Source organism: Cuculus canorus, chromosome 2, assembly GCF_017976375.1.
Source record: "Cuculus canorus isolate bCucCan1 chromosome 2, bCucCan1.pri, whole genome shotgun sequence".
Classification (NCBI taxonomy): Eukaryota; Metazoa; Chordata; class Aves; order Cuculiformes; family Cuculidae; genus Cuculus; species Cuculus canorus.
The window spans coordinates 116,269,000-116,286,247 of NC_071402.1; the positions used below are offsets into that span (position 1 = coordinate 116,269,000).

Here is a 17,248-nt window from a genome sequence, read left to right on the forward strand (position 1 = left end):
AAAACACACTATCAGAGGGACATTATGTCCAACTTTCAAAGAAATACAATTACTTAGATGAAACTTTACTTTAGCTTAAATCCACCACATTCCACTTTCTGTAACAGTAACTACTTCTGGTATCACAGTGGCTGCGAGCCCACCCCTGCCCACCCACGGACATCCCTCCCCACCTCAGCGTGGGACACCGAATCCCTCCGCACCACCAATCGCGCACTGCGCATACGCGCGCCGTCCCGCGCCCCCGCCCTCTGCCCGGTACCAGGTGGGTGGAGCTCGGCCGCACGGCGCTTGCGCAGCAGGGTGGTTGGGGGGCAGTGGGGAAGCTACGCAATGTGCGCAGCCGCCACAGTTAGCGTAGAGCCGCGGATGGAGCCTCCCCCCGGCGCCGCAGGTAGGGGCAGCCGCGCGCGTGCGGCGAGGCGGGAAGAGCGTGTGTGTGTGTGTGGGGTGTCCCTCGCGCCTCCCGCCGCCCCCACCGCCTGGTGCGGCCGTGCTGGGGCTCCCTATGGGACACCCCGCCGCTCCCTCGCCAGGAGAGCGGGCGGGGCGGGGGCTGGGGATACGAGAAGTGGTTGATGTTACAAGTGGAATCATAGAGTCGTAGAACAGTTTGGGTCGGAAGGGACCTTAAAGATCATCCAGTTCCAACCCCCCTGCCATGGGCAGGGACACCTCTCACCAGACCAGGCTGCTCAAGGCCTCACCTAACCTGGCCTTGAACACCTCCAGGGATGGAGCATCCACAGCTTCCCTGGGCAACCTGTGCCAGTGCCTCACCACTCTCATGGGGGAGAAATTCTTCCTTATGTCTGTCTAAATCTGCCCCTCTCCAGCTTATACCCATTGCCCCTCGACCTATCACCACAAGCCTTTCTGAACAGTCCCTCCCCAGCTTTGGATACTGGAAGGTCGCTACAAGGTCTCCTTGGAGTCTTCTCCAGGCTGAACAACCCAACTCTCTCAGCCTGTCCTCATAGGGAAGGTGCTCCAGCCCTCTGATCATCTTTGTAGCCCTCCTCTGGACCCGTTCTAAAAGTTCCATATCCTCCTTATGTTGAGGATTCCAGAACAGGACACAATACTCCAGATGGAGTCTCACTAGAGAGGAATAGAGAGGCATAAGTTACACTAAAGTTCATCCAAGTAGCTATGTTTTTTGAAGGTCAGGCAGGATGTCGCTCTGGTAGCATGTGTGTTTTTTTATATAGTGTGTTCCTTCATTTCCCGACACGTCTTGTGTTAAATATGATCTGTGCTGAGCAAAGGTGTCCTCTGTAATCATCTGTTTGCAGCCTTTCCCTGTCTCAAAGGCAAGGTCAGACCAAGCTCCAAATAAGAAAAAGATTTGACTGTTGTAAAGCTCACAATAACATTAAAATTAGACCTTGGAAAGTAATACAATATGCATAAGATTTCTGGGACAATTCATACACGTGCATGTGAGTGGGAAATCCATTCTATCCTCAGCTCTCATCTTGCTGCACACGATGGATGGAGATTGATCCCTCGTGTGGCCCAGCCCTTATAAAGGGTGCTCACTTTCTAAACCTCCAAAGCAAGTCTTAGAGAGTTTATTTGCTGGCATTTTCAGTGTCATTGGGAAGGGCCACCCTGAGGGGCTCAGGTGCCTCACCGCCCCCTCCCTCCTCAGCTGTTACCTCTAAAGGCAGGGGCTGTGGCCCCAGCAGCTGCGCGGGTGGCTCCAGGGGTTCCAGGTGCCCAAGGGCTCTGCTGCTGCCCGGCCTGCCGTAGCCTCCTCCCTACCCAAAAAGCGAACATAAAGGCAAGGTACCGCGGTTGTGTGGTCCTTGGCTTTGTGTCACCAAGGTCTCGTCCAAGCAGTTACAGCCACATATCTCCAGAAGTGAATTTAAGCCCATGTCCTTATGTTGTACCCCTGAGCAAACCAATATGAGCTACTCTGTATAATGCAGTGCCCCTACCTGTATCTAATCTAATCGTGGGAGTTAACTCAAATCATTCCTTGATTCTATGATTTGGAAAGGACCTTAAAGATCATCCTGTTTGAACCCTCCTGCCATGGGAAGGGACACATCTCACTGAATCACGTTGCTCGAAGCCTCATCCAGCCTGGCCTCCAACACCTCCAGGCATGGGACATCCACAGCTTCCCTGGGCAACCTGTTCCAGTTCCTCACCACCCTCACTGTGAAGAATTTTCTCCTGAAGTCTAGTCTAAATCTTCTCCTCTCCAATTTATAGCCATTAATGAACAGTTAAGTCCTCTCCTTTTGCAATATTTGAGGAATAGAACAATGGGGCAGCATGAAGACTGCAGAAGACTGGCATCTGGCCGGTACTTCAGAAGCCAAAAAAGATGGGAGATCAAGATAATCCTTATTTCAAACCTTATATGGAATCTTCAGAGGTGGCCAGATGCCAAGGAAATAAGGTAGGGGGCTGCTTTGCAGAGCTCACAGTCAATACAGGACTGTGGGGAACATGCCTGAGGAGGAGGACACCTACTATAATTAGTGTTGGGAAATGTGATTAATATGTATGATTTTTGTGCAAAATATAACACATAAGTATAAATTCAGTGTATAAAAACTACTTCTTGTAACTGTTGATATACGTAGTAGGCAGGTCGTTCCCTCCTTGTATCTGGTACTGAATAGAATGCCTTGCTTCTTAAAACTACACTGGTGTTAAGGAGTTTCTTTTCCCAGTTTTTGTGACATTTACACCCATGTAAATATTCTCTCATCTGCACTGTTCCCGATGTACCATGACCTTATATCCATGTAATATTCCTGGGGTGGTGTCAAAAGGCCAGTCTGCTGGCAGAAGGAACCCAGCGAGGCATCAGTAGGCTTCAACTAATGCAGGGTGTTGAGATGGCTGCAGCTGGTGTGTGACTGTAGCGGTTATGACTGTGCACTTTGGTCCATGTGGCCTGTGGCCACCGCTTTTGAGAGCTGAAGGATGCCAGCCAAGACCAAACTCTCTATTTTTGATGAAAACCTGCCCTGGGCCTGGCTCTCCAGGCCCTGCAAACAAGGCGTTCACACAATAATCAAGTTCTGGTTTTGCTCATCAGGTAATCTAAGCATTGATCTGTTATTAAATTAAGAAATCTTATAAAACTTACCGCTATGTTTCTAGTGGTGGTTGTTGCATCTACAGCATAATTTTGCTTCCCAGTTGTTCTTTAGAAAAAGTTTAATTATTGCACTATCCTAATTCAAGCTCTTGTGCCTTAATTGTATAGCAAAAAGGATGGCTTCAGACACTGAAGTTCGTTAGTGTTCTGCTTCCCTAATGATGTCTGTAATGACATTATATGCTCCTCCTGATCCATGTGGTAGTTGTATGTTAGCTGTGGTAGGTCTACGGGGAATGCATTTTGGGTACATGCTATGTAACACCAATATCAAGATTCATCTCCTGAGCAGTGGCATTGCTTATTGACACCTCTCTAAATCTGCTACCTTGTTATCCAGTATCTTTTGCCTACCACCCCCAGCCCCCATCAGTCTCTAGCTGTTATGGCTCTGTTGAAAACCTCAGAATGTGAACTAAAAGCAGAGATGTCTAATTGAGGTTGCAGAGCAACTGGAACAATAGCTGCAAGAGGTGTGAGCTGCCCTGTTCATATCAGTAAGGTGTTAACTCGGATACCTCGGTGTGGTAGTTTTTAATGTCATCATTGTTAACTGCTTCTTGGCTCACATATGAGAAAAAAGAGGGAGAGTCACAGTTTAGTAAATTGTTACTGTGACTGGTGGTTCATTTTATGGTCACGAAAGTCACAGATACTCTCATGGCTTTGCTGGGTGGTAGGGAGTGATTGTCAAGGAGTCCTCTGAAGCCGAGAATGTAGAACCTGTGAATTATGTCATGATTTGTATGGGAGGAGTTTTTTGACAGCCACAGTTTGGAAAGGAACTGGCTGTGTTATTCGGTGATTGCATCCAGTAAATAAATTGGTAGATAAATTCATTGACACAATTTTGTTTTATCCTTTGTCAGAATGAATGTACTGCCCAGCACTGAAGCTGATTTTTGCATGCAGCACTTCCAAAACTCTATAGATTGCTGTTCTCAGTAGTAGAGGTCATGGCTTATTAGAACATTCATTTTCTTCTTAATGTGCACTTGGTTATAGCTGTCATTTTCAGATAGTGATGTCTAGATCCCTAGCTGAAGATTCACAAATGTGTGAAGAGACAAGTAGGATTATTGAGAGTAGCTTAGATACACAATACAGATTTTGGTACCTATCCCGGACGTTGTTTTGGGTCTTAAAGACAGAGGTGTGGAAGTCTGGATTTAATAATTTTCCAAAGCTACTTAAAAAGTTTTTTTTTTTCTTACTCTCCTGAGGACATCTAGCTTGTTAAATACAGCAGCAGTATATCAGTGGAAGGAGGGAATTGGGCTTCCAGAACGTTTGTGACTTGTTTCAAAGTGGCAAAGCCAGTAAGACAGAGTTAGAAAAACACACTGAAAGAAATGAAAGTATAGCTTTAAAAGACACAAATTAAAAAAAAAAAGGCCAAATGTAAAAGTAAAAAGAACAATTTCAACGTTTAATTAAGTTTCTTTTAGATAACATTTGTGATTAAGAACGTAAATTGCCACCATCAAGAAGGAATTTGAATGGGAATGACCTTTTTGATATTCCTAGTGTCTTTGACGTGTGTTGGGAGGATGAGAGGAAAAGATAGTTGTGATTTCCTGAAGTTGTTTGATACCACATTTTAGAGAACTATTCTGAGAAAAGAACTAAAAACCTGAAGATGTATTGGAATTCTCCAACAAGTTTTATAATACTGAGTGTTTTGAAAGGATTCTTTAGAAGTTAAAATCCAGAATAACATCTGCAATCCTTGTGTTAATGTAACCAAAAGGCTTTCAGCCTTCTCTTCATGACAGAACACATCATGCTGTGCAACTTTTGAAAGTACTAGTGTGTTTTGATCTTGTCCATGATATTAGTTTCTAATGGCTTCATTGATTTGTATTATACATACTGATTGTTCATTAAATACATAAGCACAGAAATCAAAGGTAGCCATTATTTTTTCTTGTCTCTTAATCTCTCTTCCAGTTAGAAACAAAACAAAAAGCAGAAGGAATGGTATTGAGTCTTGTTATTCAAAAGCCTTCCTCTTAATTTGTGAGTGGCATTTATTATTTGAAGTGGAAGGTGTAAATTGTATCTTGAAAGGAGAGGTTAAAGAGCTAAATAATCGAGTCTTCAAGGAGTTTGAGCAATTTTTTTAAAATGAAACTTTTATTTGTGATTTACATTGTTTTTCTTTACGCCTTATGACACAATTCTGAAAAGTAGCAAAGAGGAGTATGGAGTGATGAAACCACATATTAATATTATTGGGCCTGGTGGAAAAGCTTGGGCGGTTAAAATCTCCTCTTGTAATAACCGAGGGGGGGGGGTGTTTTCATTGATTATTAAATTTTCTTCTGTTCTTTCTTCATCCATTTGCTGGGTACTTTGCTGCTTCTATGCAAGTTTTACCTGCTACTCATCTCTTGTTTCTGATGCTTGAGATTGCTGCAAAGCTCTGTTTCATGTGATCTGTTTGATTTACTACAGAGAGTTTGTGCTTTTTGCGGGACCTTTCTCTGTTTCTTACTCCAGGTGGAAGTAAGAAGTAAATTCTTGGACAACATCCACTTTTAGTTAGAAAGGACACAGAAGAAATAGCGTTTGTATGCTTGGGGCTGGTTTCAGACAAGAGGTGCTCAAAAGTGTGGGAATCAGTTACAAAGTGTGGAACCCTATGTGTAAGAATCCAGTTGTGCCTGTGCTGTTACTATATTTTTGCCATCCCAGAAAAAAACCAAATGTGTATTTGGTTGCTGTAATATTTCTGCATGATATCTTTGTTTAATTGACAAAAACTTGTGTTGAGGATTTTACATCAGTTACCAAGTGAAGCGTTCAGAAGCTTTGCCATGTTGGAATTAAGGCCAGCTGTCCTATATCAGTTCTTGGCCAGCCCACGGCCCCATTGGTTACAGACTTTGCGTTTTATGTGTTTTGCTGGAATCCTTATTGACAGTTGTCAGAAGGGATTTGAGGTGGGATGGGGTTTTCCCTTATAGGTAGCTCACACCCTAAGTTTTCATAATTGGCGGGTCTGTCATACTTGAACAGTACCTCAGGCTAGGTGTTAATGAGCCTGTGTTGTTTTCAATAGTAAATATTAACCCCTGATTTGTATTAATTTATTCTTCAGACCCTGTCACTGGCTTTTCTGTGTGATCAAGAAAAAATTTTGTGTCAAAAATCTTCACAAGCATCTTCAGGTTATTACTTATTACTCACTAGGTGTATGAAAATCACTCGCTAGAAGTGTGCAAAATTTGCTTTGTTGGATCTGCTTTTCCCTTTCTTTCTAGATGTTATGGTTTTGTTATAATATAGCAATTGTTCATTTTTAGCAAATAGACATGTCAGTGTTCTAGTAATCCAGTACTGCCATATTGCAATAACCTGAGCCCCAAAGCAAAATCTAAGATAACAAATTCAGCCAGTGAAAAAGGTGAAAATTGACTTTGAGGTGATGATAGAATGATGAGAAGTTAAAGCTTTGGAAATTTTCCCTGGTGTTGTCATCCCTGTAGTCCATCTTAATTTAAAATTATGTCAGTATTAAATAGAAAGATCTCAAAATCTGTAACTTCTTAAATACAAGGAACTTTATTGATATATGTTTAAAGAAAAAAAGGGTTTCTGCCTATAGTAGCTGCACTGCTCAGCCGCTTTTGCTTTTACATCAAGGTTTCAGGATGTTATTTCACTTGCAATGTAATACTTCTGTTAGTTCATATTGTCCTTCTATGCTTTAAAATCTTTTTAGAGAGTGAAGTTCTTAAGACTATTGTTCATATGCAAACACTTATGTGCAAATGAAATTACCAAACTTGGTAGCATTTCACATATGTGTAAAGATGTTTGGTCCTGGTCCATCAAAAATCAGTTCACACTGGATGTTTTTGACTGATAAAATCAATTACCATTAACAGGTTCCTGAATGTTTCTGTGGAACCCAGGTTTCAAAGCAAGGTGCTGAAACTATTTGTCACTTTGGCCCCATGAACCTGTTGGCGGGTAAGGGCACAGGCGCCCTTTCATAGGCTACAGGTCTGGATACTTAAAGTATTAATTACATTGATATATAAAAATACATTTGTATGAAGACAACTTAGATTTTAGAAACAAAATGTTCATTTCCCCATGACTTTAATGAGTCTATCTCTAAATTAATTTGTTCTGATATGTGACATAGTGTTTTAGAATAGAGTTGTAAGTGGCCAATAATATTTTCAGTGATACTTTTTTGATAACAGTTCTTATGATGCATGTATGTACAAATGATTTCACATGAATTAATGTAAGATTGGTAACTTTTATTTAATATAAAATGGATAAGCTAGGCAAACAATAAAGGAGATAAAAATTTTGAGTTGAATGCTTTATTTTCCTGAAGGAGTAGTTAGCTAGAATTATCTTTGTCCATGCAAAACACTGTTACAAGTACACTAAAATAAATCTGAAATGTTTTTTGGAAGAAATTGAACCTCTAGAGCCACTAGTCTGATTGATGAGAGGAATGTTTGCTGATAAGCATGCAATTAACATGATGCTGCTACTGCTGCTTTTAGTGAAAGTGTACTATTTCAGTGTAGTTTTGTAATTGGCTCATAGACAACTGTTTTGCAACAAAACTCTGGGGTGAAATGGAGTATTTACAGCACAGAAATAGTTTTTACCAAGTGATATGAAAACTAACTGAATCCTCAAAATTTAACACTCTTAGCTATAAACTTGTTATTCATTCTTCAGACCATTGCAAGTGTTGTTTGTACTGTAGCCCTGCATATGGGAAAATGAGAGAATGGCTGGTAAACTTAAGTTTAGTAGGCTTATCACAGATGAAGGCAAACCCTTCCCTTCCAGGAAAAGAATTGTTACACTTTTTATTTAGAGTAGAGGTTTTCTTTAAACTTGCTATAAGTGAAAGAACGGGAATTCTGCATATATGTTCTTGTTTTTCCTCCCTTTCATTGTAATAACTGTTATTTCTCCTGCTGAAGTTTTCATTAGTACTTTTTCAAGTTCCTGTCTTTAGCTTAAAAAAGAAAGGCACCCTAGAAATGTATCCACTGACAACTACTTGTTTTTGATGGCAGTTGATAGGAAAAAAAATAGTAAAGTGTATTTAAAAAATAAGAGGCCCATTTATGGCTCCACACTTCTGAACCAAGACCCCCCAAAAATGAAAGTGATTGTTTAAAAATATTTATATTTTGAATGGTATATTTGTATTTTTTAACTTGGATTCTTGAACTTTGGCTGTAGCCTTATTCACACTTTCAAGGAGCTAGTGACTTATACACTGTAACACCTGCAAGCTTGCATTTGAATATATTTTTACAAAATACTTAGTTTTTACTGTTATTTTTATTTAGTCTGCTTTTTGTAACCTTTGCTGCATTAGCCTATATTCATCCATTGGTAATGTTTGATGGTACTAACAATTTTCAGCAGAATGCAAGGTAAAGGTGTAATCTCAGAGTATTAAGTTGCCCTAACAAACATGCCTGAGTTTTGGCTGGCAGGTGGAGAAAGAAAAGATGCTGCTAACATTTTTCTGTCCCTCCGGAAGCAAGAGGTTGTCTTTTTGGTTCACTTTGTGGCCAAAGGCCATGACTGTCTCAAACAGCATACCCAGAAGACCAGGCAAAGTGTGTGGAGGCTGTGCATGGGAACCAAAGGTATCAGCTCTCAAATGCAGAAGGCAAACAGTAGAAAAATATTTGTTGCTTGTCTGCAGATAATTTTATTGTTTTGAAGATAAAATAAAACAGTAGTAGGTCTGTTATAACGGAGATTATTCTGTAGAGACTAGTCTGCAGGAAGTGTGGTATTAGAATAAATATTATTTTTATTAGCACAAAATAGCGAACTTTCAAAAAAGCAAAAAGTTGTAGGAACTATGATGTAGTTGAAAAAAGGCAAGAGGAATTGATGGTTTCACATGATGGCCATCTCAGGTTTTTTAATGAAGTCTTGCTTCTGAGGTGTTGTTTCTTTCGAAGTTCTTTCCATACATGTTGCTGCAGAACTGATTAGGTTGCATTAATGATCATCTCCTTGCAAGTGCTCACACATTGGTACCAGAAATGCAATTACTCTGCACATAAACATATTTTTCTAGCTGGTATCCAGTATTATTAATATTTGTGCCTTATTTTTCTTCAGTATGTTATATAAATGCTAGGGATCCCAAATTCATGAAAATGTTTTAAGATCCTTGAAGGAAAATCCCTGTAATTTTAATGCAATGGATAGTTCAAAATCAAGGGCGAATATTAAAATACTTAAGATGTTACAATTGAAACTCATGACTAGATGCAGTACTGTCTAAACTCAACATCTGCATTTGAGCTGTTTGGAGAGATGGTTGCACTCAGATGTCTAAAGCTACCGCCTAGACATTATAAGATTATTTTGAGTTCCTTGTGTTTTCATGTTTTAAAACCTGATAATTCAGCTTCACTCATGAATTCTTCTACCTTCCTCGAGTGGCATGGGAATAGGGGTTGAGGTTGGTTCATCACGTTGCGGCTCATTTCTCCTCAGGGAGAGGACTCCTCACACTCTTCCCCAGCTCCAGCGTGGGTCCACCTGGGCTCACAAGTCCTGCCAGCAAACCTGCTCCAGTGTTGGCTTCTTTCTCTATGGGATCACAGTTCCTGCCAGGAGCCCACTCCAGCATGGGCTTCCCATGGATTTACAGCTTCCTTTGGGTGCATCCGTATGCTCTGGTGAGGGTTCTTTCACAGGTTGCAGGTGGATATCTGCTGCCTTGTGGACCTCCATGGGCTGCAGGGACCCAGTCTTCACCACAGGCTGCAGGGGAGACTCTGCTCTGGCGCCTAGAGCACCTCCTTCTTTTTATTCACTGACCTTGGTGTCTGCAGAATTGTTACTCTCACATATTCTCACTCTTTTATTTGGCTGCAGTTGCTATTGTGCAGCAGTTTTTGCTCCCAGAGATTACCTCAGAGATGCTACCGCCATCACTGATGGGCCTGGATCAGTGGTGGGTCCATCTTGGAGTCAGCTGGCATGGACTGTATTGGCCATAGGGGAAGCTTCTAGCTTCTTCTCTCAGGAGCCACCTCTGTAGCCCACCCCCCCCTCATCAAAACCTTGCCAGACAAACCCAATACAGCTATCCAGTACATTTCCGTGTATGCTGGGGTAGGTACTGATGTATAAAAGTTAAATGAAGTAATTATTAAAACTCTGATAAGTAGACCTAGTTACTCCAAAGTGTAAACTAGCTGAGAAGCACTTCTTTTTGCATGTATTTGAGTTAGTTTTCTGTATTGAGCAAGTCACTCACTGTGTGGTTAAGAGTATAATAGTGTTGATGTGATGGGCCTGAATGATGGCAATGGGGGACAATTAAAACTTCCCTTTTGATGGCATCTAGAAACCCACTTGCTTATCTGTATCCACTTTCATAGATCAGCTTATTTTCTGTGTACTTTAAGCATCACTGTAACCAATTTTAAGAAAAAAAAAAAAGAGAGGAGAAGCTCAGGCTGTAATTTGAGCCAGTGGTGCTCCTGAAAGTTCAGTCTTCTGGTCTGAGTCTAACGCAGTTCCATCATGTGGGGTATTTATGCAGTTCATAGAATCACAGAATAGTTTGGGTTGGAAGGGACCTTAAAAATCATCTAGTTCAACCCCCCCTGCGATGGGCAGGGAAACAGTTACGTATAGTGAACTGGATTGGAGAATTATAGAGCTGAAAAATTGCCTGACAATAAATATATTTATCTTTAAATCAAATTAACTTCCCCTTTCAGTTCACCACAGGGCTGCAGGGCATGTGTGTGTGAGGGCAAAGAGTGTCATAGGGACTGGGAGAGGCCAGGACTGCTGCAGTGCCAGCTTGCTTTGACTGAAAGTTGGTAAAGCTGAGGCATGGAGCTCGGTGATGCTGTTTCCTGCCATGGCATTCAGCTGAACTGATTTGTCCTTTCTGAAAAAGATTCTTAAAAGTTTTCTGACATCTTTACGTTGTCTGTAACATAAAAAATGCTTGGTACAGTAATTGTACTGATATTAAAATGAGGGATATTTAATGGCAATTATTTTTATCTTAGTCATGAAAATTAGAGCATGGAAGCAAATAAAAGTTGAGCTATTCATGTTTGGTATTTTTGTGATATTTACAGAAGACATTGTTTTCTCAGTCTTTTGCTGTAGAAATTCTAAGTAAGATACTTTTGAGGTGAAAGATAAGTCTTTAGTTCAAATTCTCTGTATTGTTCTTTGTAATCCTCTATTTTGTTATCAGATTCCCCTAGTGATATCACAGATTTGGTACTGTGTAATGTCATAATATGATGTCATAGCATCAGTAAACTTTAAAACATGGTGAGTTCAAAATGACTAGAGAAATGTTAGTTTGTTGCCTTTTGATCTATAAGTAACTGCAGATGCCCTGAAAAATAGTGTTTGAAAGTGGTAGGTAAGCTGAATTCTGCTTTCCTTAACTGCAATACATCACACTTTTAATGTCTTTCATTTAATCTGAATTTTTTTGTTAGCAATTTTTAAATGACATGATTGCCACTTGAAATAATAGCATATCTGACAGAGCTTTCATAATGTGAGCATCACAACTGATGCTGTTCTGAAGTGTAATATCAACATCAAAGGGTGAATAAATAGTCTGTTTGAGGAGGAAAACTGGACATTTGTTCTTGTTGAGTTGAATTTCTCAATGAAGAACTGGTAGAGCCTCCCTTTAAGAGGCTACTTAGTTTTTTTTTTCCTAAAGAACCGAAGTTTTCCACGTAGCAATACAAATTTCACATTGTGCTCTAATATGTGCTGTGTTTCTCAGCTTTATGACTAAAAAAAGCTGATCTGTACAGATAATGAACGTAGAAGAATACTAGTATCTTGAAATATGAGTAATTCTTTGTGCAGTCTCTATGCAAACCTTCTTTTTAGTAAGACAGAAATTACAATGTGCTGCCAGAATTTTCTCTCTTATTTTTGGTTCATTATGCATATTGAGGTCAACAGAAATATTCAAGATAGTGCTCATTTTTGTATCTGAGGAATTTTAGATCTTATACTTCCCTGCCTTTTGATCTGTGTGATCCTTCTGTGATACTTTCTGCTGCAAGTTTGTGACAGTTTTAGTATACTAATGTATCTTATAGAGGCAATGCTGTTTTACTTCTGTAGATTCACTGTAGATTCTGTAGATTCACTTTCTCTGATGTACAGACAAAATAATATTTTTTTGGTTTTATCATTCTAGCAGAAAATTCTAAGCTGAGACACGTAGAAAAAGATGTTTTGATTCCACAAATAATGAGAGAGCGAGCCAAGGAGCTCTGTTCGGATAAAGTGCAAGGTAAGAGTCAAATATTTATTGGGGTACATGCGTATTCCCTTTTGTTCCCTCACTATAATCCTTGTTTTTGAGGTCAAGTAGTCAGAGAATTAGTATGTATGAACTGCATCTTATCTGTTCACTGTGAAACTGGTAAAGTGTATAAATCTGCCATGTTGGCTTTGGCTGCTAGGTGATGTGGACTGTTTTCCAAAATGAGTTGTTCTCCAGGTCTGTGGAATTTATTAGTATGACTAATGCCACACTTTCCACATCTTGATCTAGACTGTGTGATTACAGAGCAATACAAGAGTTACTGTATTTCTGTATGTATTGTTTGATACTTATATAAATGCAATTGCCTTGTGAGCCTTCAGTTTGGGACTCCTTTATTGTGATAATTTTATTTAACTATTTCTAACTAACTGTATCCTTTCTCTGTCCCAGTATTTTGATAGTACATGCACATAAACAGACATGTTATTATATGTTCAGATAGGATGATGCAGTCCACTTTTGCATGGTTTTGTTTTCTCCTGAAGAGTACTGGACAGTAACTCTTTAAAGTTTGGTGTCACCACTTCTTCTGACATGCAACTGTTCATATATTCCTGAAAGAAATCTGTAACTTTTCAAAGTGACAGAAAGATAGAGCTACTTTCGCACAAGTTAGCTAAGACAGTTGGAAAACAAAAATTGGGCCACAGAATTGTTATATGGTGGCTTACCTTCAGTAGAGGGTGCTGCCTCTTGTCATCTAGATCTACATTTTTTTGATCATGCACCCCATTAGTAAAAAATTTCTCTGTGTGCAGTTCTAGTATGTATGTTTTTGCTTCTAAATTATGTACTGTAAAAAAATCAAACCAAACCAAAAATCCCATAATGGACGGAACAAATCCAGACCTTTGCTTTCAAAGTACTCTCTCTGTATCACCAGTTTCTTTTGAAAAGCAATTACTTTCTCACTCATTGTTAAAACATCACCTTAAAGGGACACATTAAGTGCATTTACTTTTTAGAAAGTATCTGCTAGGTAGCGAACGACTCACAGCCATCACTGTCCTCACTGGAAAGGTCAGCAAGTACGGAACCCTTGCCTTTTTTGTAAAAGAAAAATGCATAAAGTCAGAAAACTCTTTGTCATAAGACAGCCTCTGTGTGGTGCCAGAGATTTTCAGGATCACTCCCTGTCTCATAACAAAGTCTGGTAAAGATTCTGCTATCTGAAGGGCTTGTTTTTATGAAGTTAACCACATCAATGTCATCCTGTTGCACTTTGTGCGTTCCTGACTCCGACTTCTTTGTTGCAGTAGCTTGCCTGCGAGTGATGCAGTGAGGGAGTTCCATGTTGCAATGATATCCCTCTAACCTTACCTCTGGAATCTATTTTTTTTTTTTTTTTTTAAAAACCACTCAGAGCAGCCACTGCTTCAGTGGTTACACTTGCACAGTTCTTCCCTAAAACACTGTTTTTTATTATAAAAGCCATTTCCTGTTGATAATATAGCTTGTCCGGTACATGTTTCCTTTAATGGCTCTTTAATACTGTAAGCTGAGTTAGAAACATCTGTACTTTTATGCAACTGTACAGCAAACTTCTCACACTGTGTAACTTGTTCGAGTACTTGTTTCTTGAAATCTTCAGCTGTGTCTTCTATGCATCTTCCAGCATATCTTCCAGTATTTTCTGACAAAAGGGTGCGTTTAAGTTTGTTGCCATGTTGTTTGGCAAGTATTATTTTCAATGATTTTTATCATGGCAGGAAGAACAATTGTTTTTCCAGTGATATGTGGCTTTTTTATTATTACCTATGAATCTTCATAGGAGGCTTCTAACCATTTATCACTAGGTCTAGAGTCTAGTTAAAGTGCACCAGCATATTATCAAGCGGTTGCTTTTAGGGGTTCCCCCAAAGATATGAAGGAGTAGTGTTGTAACAATTTTTGAGATGAGTAAGTAGGAAAAGAGTTGGGAATTTCTGCTGAAGGAAAGTGGCATCACATGACAGGTAACTTCCAGTGCTGCCAGAAGGACTTAATGCAGCTTTTTTTTTTTTCATTTGAATAATAGTTGAATCATTTTTACTTTGAATTCTATCCATGTTGGGGAAAGAAAACGAAGAGGGAAAGCAATTACAGTGAGGTGGGTCATTGAAAGAGTTTGTCAGTTAAAAATATTTTGGGATCATGCTATTTGTATAATTTTCTTTGAGGGTAGACTAAGGGGGATGTGGGTGTGTATTTCTCCTCTGAACTTTCTCTGTGTAAAATGAGAACTTTGGTTGCAGCTTCTAAATTTTCTGTGGCAGCACCAATACTGGAGAGTCTTCAGTTGTGAAGTAATACCTTGCAGCTTACTGTTTTTGCCTCCGTAAATTTTAAAGCAAAATGCTGTCTTCTTTTTTTTTTTGTAGTGTTAGGTACCCCTATAATTTTTTTTCTTCTTTCTACTGAAGATAGTTTTGGTTGTGTATCTTTAGGAAAATGAGGTGTGTACATGCATCTATCTCCCTCTCATTCCTTTGTCACCTGTAAAGCCAGCTTTGATGAAATTGTGTGGAAGTTGAAGGTGGAAACTGAATATTTCTTAAGCAATTTTTATGATCAAATAGACAAGCAAAACTCACATTCATATCCCTATTAAAAAAAGGTGGTAGGATTTGTTCAGCTATTTTGTGCACACCTTTTAATCTGAATGGGAGGTTAGAGACAAAACCATGGGAAATGGAGTTTAAGCAGTTTTGTGAACAGGAGAATTTATCTTCTCTTAAATCTATTGTGAAATAATTTCTGGAATAATTTTTTCTTGTTAGTACATAGTGATAGGTGTTAATCAGAGTAAACAGGCTATGTTTTTTATGCTGTAAATGATTATAAACTATAAACATATGCTGTGTAATTAAGTAATAAAACCTCCTGTGATCTAGTTTGTGCACTACAGAGTGCACACAGAGGCATGACATTGTGCTGTTCACACTAAGTGGCATAGCTTCTCACTTAACTTGCTCTCAGTGTCGAGTTATTCTGCTTTGTGTTAATCTTGTTTGAACAACTCCTGTTACTGTACCTTTACTTTGTTATGTCTTTAGGAAATTGTGGTAAAATGCATTGTTAATATGGGAAGCAAAGCTGTTCTACAAGTATGGGCCTTTTACAATTTATTTGATCACACAAGGTTCATATCTGTCCTTATGGGGAGCCCCTATATATTCAATAGTGCTCTGCATGAGCACAGGGGTCCATCTGTATACAGTCCGTTACCTTAGCCTGCAGCCATACCACCTAGAGCTGTGTGCTTATCAGAGCTAATAATGCAGGTTGTGACAGCCTGTCCGGCACGTGTTCAAGAGCCATCCAGGGAAAAGAAACCCCAAGGGTTAAAAACAAAATAAGAAATAAAGGATTTGTTAACTCAAGAGGTGATCCTGCTACCCTAGCATGGTTAAATAGGTGACCCCTTGCTGTGCTCGGGTCTTATAGCATACCAGAGTAGTTTAGGGATGAAATAACCATGTGTCCATCTGATTGTTTTTAAGAACAATAAAGCATTATGTCTAGTCATATTTCATTTTACTTAGAATATTTAAATTTCCTTTGAACATTTTTTTCAGATTGTTCCAGTGTAGTTCTTGTGTTTGCTGCACATTTCTCAAGAATTTAGTTCATCTTAGTTGCAGACTAATTATGTTTAATTGTTTAATTTGTGTATTTAAGATTTTCAGGCACTTTTTCATTGAAAATGAAGTATTTCTAATTTTAAGGTAAAAACACTTTCTGCAAAACACTATGACCATTATGTGCATATTAATATTGTATTAATATCCATGCACTGGATGTATATGAAATCGTGCTATTATAGGAGTATCAAAAGTGCCATAAGAAAACAACCAACTAGCCAACTGCCCCCCCCCCGAAAAACCCCCAACAACATTTTCATACAGGAACGTTTCACTGTATTTGTACAAACCATAGCATGATGTCATCTGAAATAATGTTAAATCCACATATTTCTATATCAGTGAGTCCATGGCATATAAATTATGTGCTTTCAAACTGAAGTGGCTAAAAGTAACATTAACTTGCCATTGCCTCATCCATTGCTTTTATGAAATAATTTCTTAAGCAAATTGTTTTCCTTTAAAGTTACCAAGTTTTTTTGCTTTAATTTCCAGTTATAAAATTTAAATTTGAGTAGTTGTTTCTATAACAATATCATGGCCAATTTCAAGAACTTGAAGTAAGCATTTTTTATCAGAAAGGTTATCTTTAGCTTATCAAACCCCCTGTAGTTTCATCTAGCCATGCTGCACTTTCCATGACTCCTCTCTGCTTTGAATCTAGGGACACTCACTAAGAAAAAACTACAAGAGCTTTGGTTGATCTTGATCTTATCTTCAGATTCTGAAACTTAAATTGATGGGTTTAGGCAGACAAGAGCTGTTGAGAACAGAAATACACAAACTTTAAATACTGTACACTCCATTCGGTGTGATTTTGGGTTACTTGACTTGGAAAATAAAACCAGAAACATCTGACTAACTTTGACGGAGTATGGGACTGGACTCTGAAGAAGTTGTCTTTAGATGAGATCTCAAAGAGAAAGTGCTGGAGCACGTAGTCAGTCATGATTTTGTATTGTATTTGATGTCTATGTTTTCTGTATTACTTTTATTATAAAGCTATTCTCCCCACTTTCCAAAACCCCACATTTTTTTTTCCAGGAAAAAGTCTTGCTCCAGAGACCAAGGGGGTTTAGTTCTAAAGTTTTTTTTCTTCTAAATTATGTTGTCTTCTACTGGTATATGGCCTGGGTTTGGGTC

The 17,248-nt window shown here is 39.2% G+C and overlaps 1 protein-coding gene across 3 annotated transcripts in view; it reads left to right on the top strand.

Annotated features, from left to right (window-relative positions):
• The first annotated feature begins 258 nt into the window (after window positions 1-258).
• Window positions 259-17,248, top strand: part of CMC1 (C-X9-C motif containing 1) — a 46,093-nt gene continuing 29,103 nt past the window's right edge. For 2 of the 3 annotated variants that reach the window (XR_008448417.1, XM_054057855.1), the window contains exons 1-2: window positions 259-394; window positions 12,351-12,446. Coding sequence is in view for 2 of the 3 variants with exons in the window: in XM_054057855.1 (XP_053913830.1) it covers window positions 334-394; window positions 12,351-12,446 (157 nt within the window). In the remaining variant the exon portion in view is untranslated. The remainder of the gene's footprint in view (window positions 395-12,350; window positions 12,447-17,248) is intronic. The other variant, XM_054057856.1, reaches the window with a different exon arrangement.